A 12,429-nucleotide genomic window follows, 5' to 3' on the forward strand; every position below is an offset into this window, starting at 1 on the left:
GAGTTCTCTATCATAAGGCCAGTTGGCAAAACTATGACCCAAACACTCTCAGGACTAGGGATTTAGATTGGAGAATTACAAAAACCATTTCTGATCAGAGACTATTGGTAAGCCAAGGCAAGCAGTGACCATGAAGCCATTGGTCAATTCTTTACGGACTACCTATCATGACTGTATGTTCTGTACTATAAGCAGAACAGAGGCAGGTAACATAGGCTCCCACACATTTGGAACTGACTCTTAACGATGAGCGAATGGAGGGGTACCTGAGGAGCAAGGTCTGTTTTAGGTTTTTGGTCACACTCTATTCATCTCATGAGCTTGCACCTCATTCCCACTGCACGGATTTATGCACAGTTTATCTGCTTACAGCAACACTGTACAAATTGGCTACATGACGCTTGTTTATGCCAAAACTACTTTAAATAGTGGCCTGGTTTTTCAAGTTTTTAGCCTATCATGGGGAAGGGAGAGTTGTCTGTCTCTAAATTGTTGATGCCAGTTTTCAATTCTGGCCATGCCTGATTATTTTAATTGCAGGTCACTTCATAGGCAAGTAGGTCAGTACACAGTTATTAGAATGGCTTTCTAGATGAATATGAAATTCTTCCTGCCAACTGATGATTTATAGTGCAGAAAAAAAAATGGAGAGTGACTCTGATGCTAGCCAGAAATGTAATTATTTGATACTGTTTGAGGGAGCCCTTCGTTGAAACACTCCAGTGCATGATGGGAGGATGTTAATGGTATTCAGAGATGCGTGTGGCCTTTGCTGGCAGGTTAATGTCAAAGGTTCTGGTTTCATTGCTATGACACATTAAAACAGAGTGACTTGGCTGGCTAGTCATTTAAAAATTCCTAATCTCTGACTGTTCCCCCTTCTCGCGATTTTATTTCTCTAAGTACACAAGCCTTCTCTCACTGCGCTAAAGGAGATCTCCACGTTTCACCTCTTATCCTGTACCTGCTTCAGGAAGTCCAGCCAGATAAGACTGAGTCTTCAGGAAGACGCTGCAGAGTTACGTCTCAGCTCTCCCCATGCCCTGGTAAGAAAACTCATGTAACTCAATGCAGGTGTTTTGGGTGCAGACCTAAGTTTCAGTTCCCCAGAATTTGTTCTCAGTTTGGTTTCCTTCTCACTGTGTGACCCAAGTAAAGTCAGTTAACCTCTCCATTTCCCATCTGGCGTTAATGATACATTTATGCAGGTAGCTTGATATTCCCAGGCGGAAAAGGCATGCATGCATAAGTACAAAGGCTTCTGTAAAATAATGCTCAGACAGATCTCAGTCCTGAGCTGAATGCCCTGCTTAACTCAGGGATAACATTTTCAATGTGACCCCCAAATCTCCCACAGTTTATTACTGGGGGGGGGGTAATACCTTTGGCTTTTTTTCTTAACAAAACATTGACAAAAGATCTACTATGGCCTGAGACAAGACTGCTAAATTCTGTTTATGTTTCCCCAGTGAGGTTTTGAAGTAATTTACTTCTTAAGCAAAGAACAAAGAAATTAACCCACTGCGCTATAGATCTATTTCATATTTCCCTGGTTCTTGATAAAGCTTCTAAGAGAGAAAATGGATAACCCGTCAACTTCATCTGTAGAAGAACAGGTAGTCACCACTGTATGTAAACAGAGTCAACCACTGGAAGAAAAGCTGCATTTCACATAGCAAAGCAATTTCAAATCTGGACAAATTGCCAGATTAAAAATCTTTATACTAATATGGCAGATGAAAGGAAAATGTCCACTCAGTAATTGAAGTGGTGAGTCTATGACTGTTATCTGAAACAATTATGAATTCACAAACATGGCTGTCACTAGTCATCCCCACCCAATAGCCACACAAACATGGCTGCCACTAATTACTGCTACCCAGCACATCATACCTTGTTAAAGATGCTCTCTATGTTTTGACTGGGAACTTACGGTTCCAAACAAGGAGAATAATTGTGATCAGTCTAGGCCATGAAAAGGTTCTCTAGTTCTCTTTGGCAGACATTTGGTTTCTAATGTTATTGATAACTTTCAGTGGCCATGTAACTCATCTATGAACAGTAAAATGTATAGAAGGAACCTACTTGAAGGTTTTTAAGAATTATTGTCGCCATTATTTTACATAAAAGAGAATTGCTTTCCCTACCCCATATGCAGACTTGATACCACAATACCCAAAGGTATGAAAGACATTTAAAAATAGTCCAGCTGGTGCTTGAGAGGACAGTAGTGACCCTGGGATCACCTCTGTTGTTATTCTACTAATGCCAGTAGACAGCATTTGAACCAGTAAATAAAGCAGCAGGGCTTTTAAAAAGCACACACAGCTGCAATTTAAAATACACTACCTGGATGTTTTACTTCAGAAAACTCTGCCTGTTCCTTTACATTTTAGACATATCCTTAGGTTGTGACCTGTGAAAACAGTCTAGGTGGTTCAGTAAATATTCCTGTCATGGATGTATACTACTGTATATGGAATAAAATTCTAAGTAACCCAACTAACTTCTAATTCAATAGATTAATAACTGTGTGTCACTGCTAACTGATAGATTATATATAACTTTTAATATGTTTTAACTCAAAAGCAAATAGCATAGACATTAGGTCCCTCATTGTGAAAGTGATTGGCAAATGGGAATCTCAGGTGAGAAAAAGAATTAATTAAACAGAGCAACTGACAGACGCAGGTAAAATCAGAGTTCCAGTTCTGGTTTATTGGTAGGCAATAAGTCATAGACATAAACTAACCATATATATATATGCATGTATGTGTATATACATATATATATATATATGTTTTCAGAATTAATTATTCAAATTCCATGGTTACAGTTTGGAGGATTTCACTAGCAACATGGGTCAGAAGAGTGGGGCCCAGAGGCAGGCTCTGTGAGCATCTGCCTAAAGGTTCTATGCCAGCCAAGTCTTTGGTTTGGGGGAAGATTTCAATGTGCTGGGGCTATTTGCTTCTACAAGGATGATGTTCTTTTACTCTTTCCTTTTCTTAGAGCTGCAAAAGTAAACTCATACAAAAGCCCAGGAGCAGGAAGAGGAGGAGAGGGAGGGGAGGAGGAGGAGGGGCGACCAGTTCTTTTGTCTGAAAGGCCTCATAAAAACAACACGCTACAAAACAAAACAAGCAGTGAATGGCAACTGCTATTGGAGTCCACACGAAAATAATTACTCGGATTAAACATTTAATGAATTAGAAATGTTGACATCATTTCTGCGGAATTGGATTAACTGAAATCACTTAACGATGAGACATAAGAATTTTTAGCTGTGACAATTGGGCATAGACAAGGCTGCCGATGAAAGGATCTAGGCAACAGAGGGGAGACAAGGGCCATTTACGACAACTGCCCATAGCTCAGCTAGTAACATTTCACTGATTTCTTAATTTTGCTTTAATTTATAAATAATATTTTACTTGTTAAAATAGGCAGCTGTATATTTTACATTTCTTCTCTTATACATTCTGCTAAATGTCCCTACTGATGATATTACAAGAAAAGAGAAATAATTTCTTTTTAGTCTGTAGCATCCTCCTAATTTTTCTACTTTTCATTATGTCTTTCTGAGGATGGGTCCTTTGGTTAAGAGTAGCCGAGGGTTCTTTGAAGCACCCTTTCATCTATTACACTAAAGGTATCACTGCAGCTCCAGGATGGGGCTGATTCCTTCTACCCAAGGTATCACAGGCTAGTGGGTGGTCCCAGGTTATGCTTAAACCTCTCCCCCACCACATCCCCACACCCAGCTCTACCTATGCCAGTCAGCCTTTCCCTTTGTTAGTTTGACCCACCTGTGCACCTTCCTGCGAGGTCAATGGCAGCCCCTCCCCTCTTCCAGCGTCTCGATCAGCATGCAAATGTCTCAGTTAAGAGGGAAGTGCTGTCCTAGAACTACTGTCCTGGACAAAGTTGAGGGTGCTGGATTCAATCTGAATTCCAGAGCATCTTTTAAATTGCAGCAATTAGCATAGTTTATAGTCCATTCAATTTGGGAGGTGTACTACAAACTACTCTTAGCTTGTCTGGTTTCAAATATAAATGACCCCTTGTGTCCCATAGGGAGGGCCCTTGGTGTCAGAGCAGTGTGATGCTCTTTCCCAGAGAATGTGGGCAGTGGCTCCAGTTTTGCCCATCTTGCTCCTTAGATTTGGGTGAGGTTTCTGCTTTCCCATCCTTCTCTCTCAGCTGCCCTGGGCCCTGTCCCCTCTATGCTCCTTGCACCTCAGTCTTTCCCACCAGAAAAACAGCTAGTCATTGGATAGCCTATTAAGAGTCATTAAAACAAGCCCAAGCATCCTGGGAACTCAAGATGTTCAGCACACTAACCAGTCATGTCCTTTATGTGTGTGCACTGTGACCATTTGTGGGAACTGGCTCTTCTAGGGTGCTGTGACTCACCAAAAGCTGATTTTTTTTTTCAAATCGCTACTTTTCCTAATACAGTAATGTATCCACAGGCTACTTGATTATATAACACACACATGTATATGTATGTATATGTGTATGTATATGATGCATATGTGTATGTGCATGTGTATATGCATGTGTATGTGTATGTGCATGTGTATGTGTATATGTATATGTATGTGTATGTGTATGTGTATGTATATGATGCATTTGAGTATGCATATGTGTATGTGCATGTGTACGTGTATACACCAGAAGCAATGTGCTCTGAGCTCTTTGGAGCTCCTGGGCCACCATGTGTTCTTTTCTCTTTCACTGTTTCTTCAAGATGCCCCTAAATAGAGCATATCAGCACCATGGAGAGCACCACTAAACAAGCTGAGCAGCAAAAGCCAGAGGGCAGAAGCGCTCTGAGGCAATGAGGGAAGCTCAGGCTGAGAGGCTGAGGTGAGCCCAGCACTGCCTGGTCTCTGCTCTGCAGACACATGAGCTGCATGTGTTCACTGCTGAGCTCTTCTATGTAGGCCTCTTGGCAAGCACTGAGCAAATGGGAATGCAGGCACAGTTGCCACTCAGGTGCACATAACACGCATGAAAAGGACTTCAGGAAGTATGTGGTAGGTGTCCTTTTTGCACTCTAGAACCTCAGACATGCCTGACACCAACATAACAAGAGAATTGCATCCTGGGGCAATGACTTCTGATGTTGACGCTTGAAAAGAAAGTGAGCTTAGATATAAACCCAGCCTATAATTCTTTACAAAGATGTGTGCAGCTTCCCAGGCAAGTAGACTCCTGACCAACAATTAATCTGTAGCAAATATTAAGTTTAAGAGTGATTATACATTTAAACTATATTTCTTAATAAATTTCCTCACATAAATTTTGCCTAATCTATAAACCAATTTTAAACAAAATCCATCATGCCGGGCACTTTACATCTTACTCTATTTATTGCACCATTTCTCATCAGAAACCTTTTAGCGTTAATGCTATTCTGAGGCAGACTATCTCATTAGGGTGGCAAAGATAAAGTTCTTTTTGAGATAAAGTAATTATAGTGATTGTGGGGGAAATATTATCCAAACTTCCTGGCTGTAGTAATCTCCTGGCTTCTGATTAATTTTAAAACTAACAAACTGAGTGCAAACAAAGAGATCCGAGTGGTGGATAATGCTGGCAACCTGGCAACCTGGAGTGGGGGCTGGAGAGATTTTCCATGTGTGGCTTTAATCAGAAACTAAGGTTTGAGTGGGCTTTGCTCGGAGGCAGCTATTCCAAGGCACCATGGGCACCATGAACTCTCTCTCTGCTCATGGCTGCATTTACCCCATCCCCCAAGTATTATTGGAGAGAATGACTTGACTTTTGTGTACTTGATGCTTAACTCTAATGAGATAAGTCAGTCCTTCCCATCGTACATTGCCTTTTTCTTGAGGAGTGTGGGAAGTATTGAGAGTGACAGTGGTAGTGGATGTGGTACTTCACGCACAAAGGAAAGAGGATGCATCAGGATTAGCGACACACAGCCCGCAGGGAGTAGAGCATCCTTCAGAGCAACAGAGTTCCCTCCATCAGCGGCTACTCTTAACTGAAGTCGCCAGTCCAGGCAAGGTGTTAAAGGTCATAATGTCCCCGAGAATGCTTTGGTTGGCACCATCAGGTCCTAGGGAAATCTTTGAGTCAGTGCCAAGAGTCACTTTAAATTGCCCATTTAACTGCTCAAAAATACAATCAGAAACAATCGCAAGGCTCAGAGCCACCCCTGCCGGGCTCACCCCTGTCTCATTCCAGCATGGCCCCAAGTGGGTAATCTTTGAAGGAGTAGTTGAAAAATTGAATGCCTGCCATGTTTTTCCAATCAGCTGTGCGCACTATTTTCCAGCCAGTACTCACATTTCTAAAGGATATCTCCATCTAGTTGAAACTCTGGTCAAGGTCACCGTGAAATGAAAAGGATATTTTGATTTGGAAATGGCAGAGAACCTGGTGTGTGAGTTGATTCTCAACTCACTCGCAAGGTCATGTCAAAACCTGGGACTCCAATTTCCCTTCAGGACAGAAATGGCTAATGTTCATCTTCTTTGTCAGTCTGTTAGGGGCAGCATATTAAATGTGTATGGCTCAGGGCTGCTGTGTGCCCAACAGAAGTAGACTTGAGGAGACACTAGCACTGCTAATGAGTCTCCAGTAACAACAGACTACGTAGAGGTGACGCACAGCTCTTTGCAGACAGAGTTCTCTAGACAAGAGAAATGAGATCATATACTCAAAAGTAACTCGGGTGGCTAAGATGAATCAGTTTTTTCTCCCCTAAAAAATTCCTCCCCAGATATTCTTAAATGAACCACACACTAATTTATTGCAATTAGTCACTTGCATAGGATCTCACGTTCTCTTACTTTCAGAAACAGAAAACATTGTATAAGCTGCTGAGTTTTATAAAGAATTGGATAAAGAAAAACCTAATAGGTGACGATGGTTTATTAGAAGTCATCTTCCTTGGCACAATACAGCACCTGCTCCATCGGGGCCACCGTGGAGCTTGTAGGCTAAGGAGCAGTTCCAGTGTCTGCCAATCACAAAACAGAAGCATCCGATCTCCTTTGCTGTGGACCAGTTACACTACATCTGAGATATGGGTGGAGAGGAATCATCTTTGAATTAGGCCGTTTCCATTTTCTCTAAATCCTTGGGAGTATTTTCCACGGGCGTTTTCAGTGATAATTTAGTATGTAGGAAGTGATTAAACAACAGATTGCCGGATGCTGCATTTGCACAGGAAGCTGTCTATCCTAGGAAAGGCCAGCACTGTGGGCAAAGCAGAGAAGGTTTTTCACTGCCAGTTCCAGTATTCGATAACAGTGTGACACTGGGGTCTCACTTAACCTCATGATGTCTCTTTGTTAGAGAAATCTTACTCTGTAAATGTGTCATAAAGATCAGAGAAAATTACAAATGCAAAACCCAAGAAGGAAACTAACAAGCCCATGGCAGGCACATCACCACCAGAGACTGATAGGGTTTCTATGAAGTCAGTGTGTGGAATCGCAAAGAAAAGGATGCAACCTTCAACATTATCCGCTTTGTGCTGTGCTAAGACACAGGGCGAGCTGATCAGGATAAAGTGAGAAACAAAGTGACAGATCACCTGACCACATAAAGCTCACAGTGGAATGGACAGCACCATAAGGAGAGCTAAAGCAGTCGTGAGAATGGGGGAAATCTCAGTCCTGGGGACAGCAGGTGAGGTGGGACGGGGACAGCAAGTGAGGTGGGACTCACGTGCCATCGCCCCCAGGAATGGTCCTGGAGAACAGAGTGCTGGGATGCCAGCATAGACCGCCACTCACAGGAGGAACCCCAGCTGCCGCTGAACCAGTGAGATAGAGGTAGGGGGAGCGTCTGCTTCTCTGGAAGGAGTGTGCTTAAGCCCGGGTTCTCATACCAACTTGCAAGTACACATATACACATGTAGGTAAGTAAGTATGTGAAGCATGATGCAATACCAGCACTAGGGGGTGATATGTTGAGATGTGTTTTAAATACTGTCCTAGACATTCTTTATACTGACATAGCTTCCCTACAGTCAAAGATACACAATCACAATGCTGTACCAGTGAAGGCTGTCAAGTTGACACCTGGAACTGGGTGTGCTCCAAAAGAGGGAGGGGTACATTCTCGCTCTGTGGTTGGTTTTCAGCTGAACACCATACTGCGTGTCTGACTGCTACTGGTTGCTTAATTCATCCAGGCTCTGGTCAGCGTCCTGCACCAACGCACCATGTCGTGTCTGCCATGCTCTCTTTTGCTTGGCCCCACTCACTGCAGGGATTTACTGTTGTTAATGTGGGGGGTTTCATTTGTGTCCTCTTTTTGTCCCACATAGAGCACACTTTCAAATGACAAGTTACACACAAAATTACATATTTATTGATTACAAACAAAACAGGACATTCAGCCACAACGTGTCCCCTGCCATAGTTGCCGACTATTAAGTAATGCTACAGTCTGGATCTCTCTACGGGTCCTCCTCTCCCATACCACCCAGACCTAAGTTCACGTTTTATCACCTCCCTGATTGCTGTGGTGTGTGTGTGTGTGTGTGTGTGTGTGTGTGTGTGTGTGTGTGTGTGTGTGTGACACACAGCAGTCTAGACAAAACAGTCTTGGTACAAACTCCCAGTTCTCAAGCTCTGGTCTTCATGGGTGAGCGACTGGGTCCCTTTGAGACTGGGCTTTCTGGAATCAAGAGTGGGATTACTAATAGCACTTACCTGAGAGTTTGCTGTGAAATAAATGATGCAGTGCATGGAAAGAGTTAAGTTGCTGCCTCTGCTGCCTGAATCCAGACTCACCAGGAGGTGAGGACATCTCCGTAGCTGGGAGCCGTCAGGATTGCACAGGAAGAAGGGGAGCAGGTAGAAGAGGCACTTCTATTGGAGCCACACGGCATGCTCTCAGGCAGGAGCACTGTTCATCGAGATCTCTAAAGCAGAGTCTATGCAATTGCTCCAAGATGAAGTGATATGGCTTCTTCGTGGATTTCATTATTTACATAAAGGCACAGCATCCCAGATACAACGGAATCACAGGTCTGAGTCAATGGACCATTGTTTGTCCTTCATTCGAGGTGTTAAACACATCCTCGGGATACTCACTGATAAGGCCTTGCCCTGTCTCCCCATGGTCTGCACAGTGTGCTTTGAGTGGCCCCCATCACTGGGGTCTTTAGCAGGTACTCGGGGTACTTACCCATAGCTGAGTACCTGACTCTCTTGAACTTGGTGCTTTTATGTGACCAGACATCCCAAATGCTACTGCCCAGGGCCACATCCATATCACAGTCTGCTCCCCAGAGCTGACTGGAGGATTGAGGGAGTAAAGATGAGACAAAATACAGACACACGCAGACACATGGACAAGCTGAGATTGGGTGGACTAAGCTCTCTGAAGGGGAAGCCGCAGGACTGCAGAAGTTCTCTGTGTTTATAACATACATCGAACAGCTAACATGGAGGTCATTGTGTACATAATCAGGAGGCAGGGTTGTGGTACACAACTGAATCAAGGAAAGATGTCTAGTTAATCTCAGTAGGGGGGGAGTCTTCGGGACATAAATATCCAGGGGGAGATAACACCATTTTCTGTACACACCATCAATATCCGTACATGGACCAAGAGAGAGGTCTTACTCTTCCAATGCTCCTTATGGAAAGGCTTTGCCATTTTCCCATGGGTCTAAGGGGGTTCTTGGCATAGCCAGCTCATGTTAATAGCACACATTCATGCAGGACTATACACATTCAGGGCTTCCTCCACTTCCCATGGACAATGCCACTGAGGAAGTATGGAACCCATACAACAGTTGCCCCTGTGTTTTATATCAAAGGTCAGCATGTTTTTCTTCCAGATGCAAATTCAGGCTGTAGAGGTCATCCTGCCTACATCCATGTACACAGCTGTAGACAACAGGTACAGAGAAAGTGGCCTAGGTTCCAGCAAACATTATTTATGAACAGTGGAATCTATGTGTCAGAGAATGATCATGGGTCATGCAGTGTGTTGGCATTATTATTGTTTCTTCCCCAGACCATTGCTGTGCTTAGGCTGTATGGAGACAAGCAGAAGGCTGTGGCAGAACGTGTTTTGGGGCCACTGTTTTCAGTGCAAATGTCCAAGCTCTTCAAATGCCCTGATTATTATTATTATTATTATTATTATTATTATTATTATTTATTATATCAGCAGTAAGTTATAACTTGATTGATCAACCTCTGTGCACTGTTCCTGGATGAGCCCTCTAGTATATTCTGACACTTGCAGCCATATTGCCACTGCACAAATCCAAATGTGACACATTTCCAGTACTCAAAGATGTTACGTCATAGTCTCTTCTGTTAAATACTCCCATCAGTGTGAACCCATCATGGCTGCAGATGGCCTTGGCCAAGCCTTTCTGCACATCTGAGCCAGAAAAAAATGGTGTAGTGTGTGTGTGTGTGTGTGTGTGTGTGTGTGTGTGTGTGTGTGTAGCGGAGGACATGGCTGTGTACCAGAGAAACTTACAGAGCAGAATAAAACCCAGAAGGAAAGCTACATTTGATATGAAATTTGCGTGCCATCACAGCCACCCAGAATAGCATCTCCCTTTCTGTGTGGTCCTACTCAATCAGAAGCAGGGAACGATGGCTCCCAAAGACATTTATTAATCTGGGCAAGAGCAGTCTCCTGAGGACACTGCTCCTGCTTCCTTACCTGGGCCAAGGTGAGGGTTGCTTGTCTGCAGGTGCCGCACTGAACTCGGAGTTTCCCAGGCTGGACCTTGTGGCAGGGGCCTTTGCAGTAGACAAAAAAGCTGTGGTAGGTGGGTTTAGCTTCTGGGAAAAAAAAGACACAGTAACCAATCAGTGCTAGTTCACACTGAGCCAAGACACCATCTACACAAGCCTCTTAGAGGCGAACTGCATAGAATTAGAAGAGTGAACGTTTCAAGGAGGAGCTAACGATCTAGAAAACATGGTTTTATGTTGAGAAGGGTTAAAGTCTCCTCTTCTTGTCATGCCAACAGCCAAGCGACTTACTCATCAAAGTAAACAGGCTGCCTCCGGAGTGTTTGCAGCACCGGGAAATTAAATGCCTTCCTCCTCACTGCTGAAGCCTGAGAAGGGGACAGGCAATTCCGAGACTGGAAAATGCAGAGGCCGCTGCCCCTGGATTCTATTTCATGCTTCTGTACACAGCAGCAAAGACTCAAGATCTTTTCCTCTTAGAATCATATCTGCACGGCCAAGCCAGCCTTTCCCTCGTGATGTGAGTGATGGGACCACAGTTGCCGGGTTCCTAGGGAACATTTGCCCAAACCCAGTAACATATAAAATAAGAGTCCTGAATCCCATGGAGCCTAACAGATCCCACAGCCTGTGCAGAAGTGCAAGCTTTGCATTTTGTGAACAGTTTCTCTGGCTGGACAACTGCCATTCTGACGGAGTATTCGCAAGTGTGAAGGGTAAACACCAAGGGATCAGTCTAATCAAATAATTTCTCTCGAGTGTCAATATTCTCAAAGTGCCAGTTCTTAAAATAAGGTAACATTTTGTGGATATCTGATGCTTTTGTGTCTGAAAAGAACTGACTAGGAGCTCTTGGGGTATTCTAAAAGTCCTAACTTTCCCAACTTAACTTAATAATTCCTTTGATCATGCTCTAATTGTTGCTGGGGGTGGGACACACGTGTTTATAATTTTAATCATAGTGTCAGAAACATCTAGACATTCCTTGTGGTCACGGGTGAAAGGTTTTGATCATCCAAATGCATACAGCTGACTAAAAACAGTACAGAGACAAGAAGCAGACAGCAGAAGTCCCTGCCGTTTATTTACTCAGCTTTGCTGACTCTGTAGCTGACAGAACTTTCTAAAATATAAGATAAAATGAGGAACATTCTGATGCATGTGCAATGCATCCTATAACGGCTGCTCTTCAGCAAAGAGTACATAGCTGTCAGTTTGAAAGGCAAGACAGACTATAAATACATGTTTGTGTGGATGCGAAATATCTATTTTGACACCCCTCTGTGACTTTAGTGCCTTCTCGGGCAAGATATCCTAGTTGTGAATATCGCATAGTTATTGGCAAATATAATTGTTACAGGAAACATATGTGGGTCAGAAGCGAAACACAGAGATATGAGTCCTTGTCACAGTAATGTTTGTAACATAATAAATGATTGACTGTCAAAAGATCACAGGAATCGTGACAGCTCTAACCTGTGTTAAGAACCCCATTTCACTGCTGTTAGAACTCATTAAAGAACCCCGGGAGGGATTTCAAGTTTCCTCACTGTTAGCACTTATCAGCAATGGGAAAACATGGGGTCTCACAATTTTTATAACCCACACGTGAAGCTTAAACAATAAAAGATACAGGAAGAAATGAGTGAAAGAAAGCAAAATCTTTCCAAAGGGGAGTCAGTCAGGGCCTGGGTCAGGGCACTGGGGGTAG

At 43.3% G+C, this 12,429-nt stretch overlaps 1 protein-coding gene across 13 annotated transcripts in view; it reads right to left on the reverse strand.

The window, feature by feature from the left end:
- Prkn (parkin RBR E3 ubiquitin protein ligase) overlaps positions 1–12,429 on the reverse strand; it is a 1,193,833-nt gene that overhangs the window by 733,366 nt on the left and 448,038 nt on the right. For 7 of the 13 annotated variants that reach the window (XM_039088710.2, XM_039088713.2, XM_063272034.1 and 4 more), the window contains 1 exon segment: positions 10,684–10,805. In XM_039088710.2, the coding sequence (XP_038944638.1) occupies positions 10,684–10,805 (122 nt within the window). 13 annotated transcript variants of the gene reach the window in all.

Source organism: Rattus norvegicus, chromosome 1 (assembly GCF_036323735.1).
Source record: "Rattus norvegicus strain BN/NHsdMcwi chromosome 1, GRCr8, whole genome shotgun sequence".
NCBI classification, from domain to species: domain Eukaryota; kingdom Metazoa; phylum Chordata; class Mammalia; order Rodentia; family Muridae; genus Rattus; species Rattus norvegicus.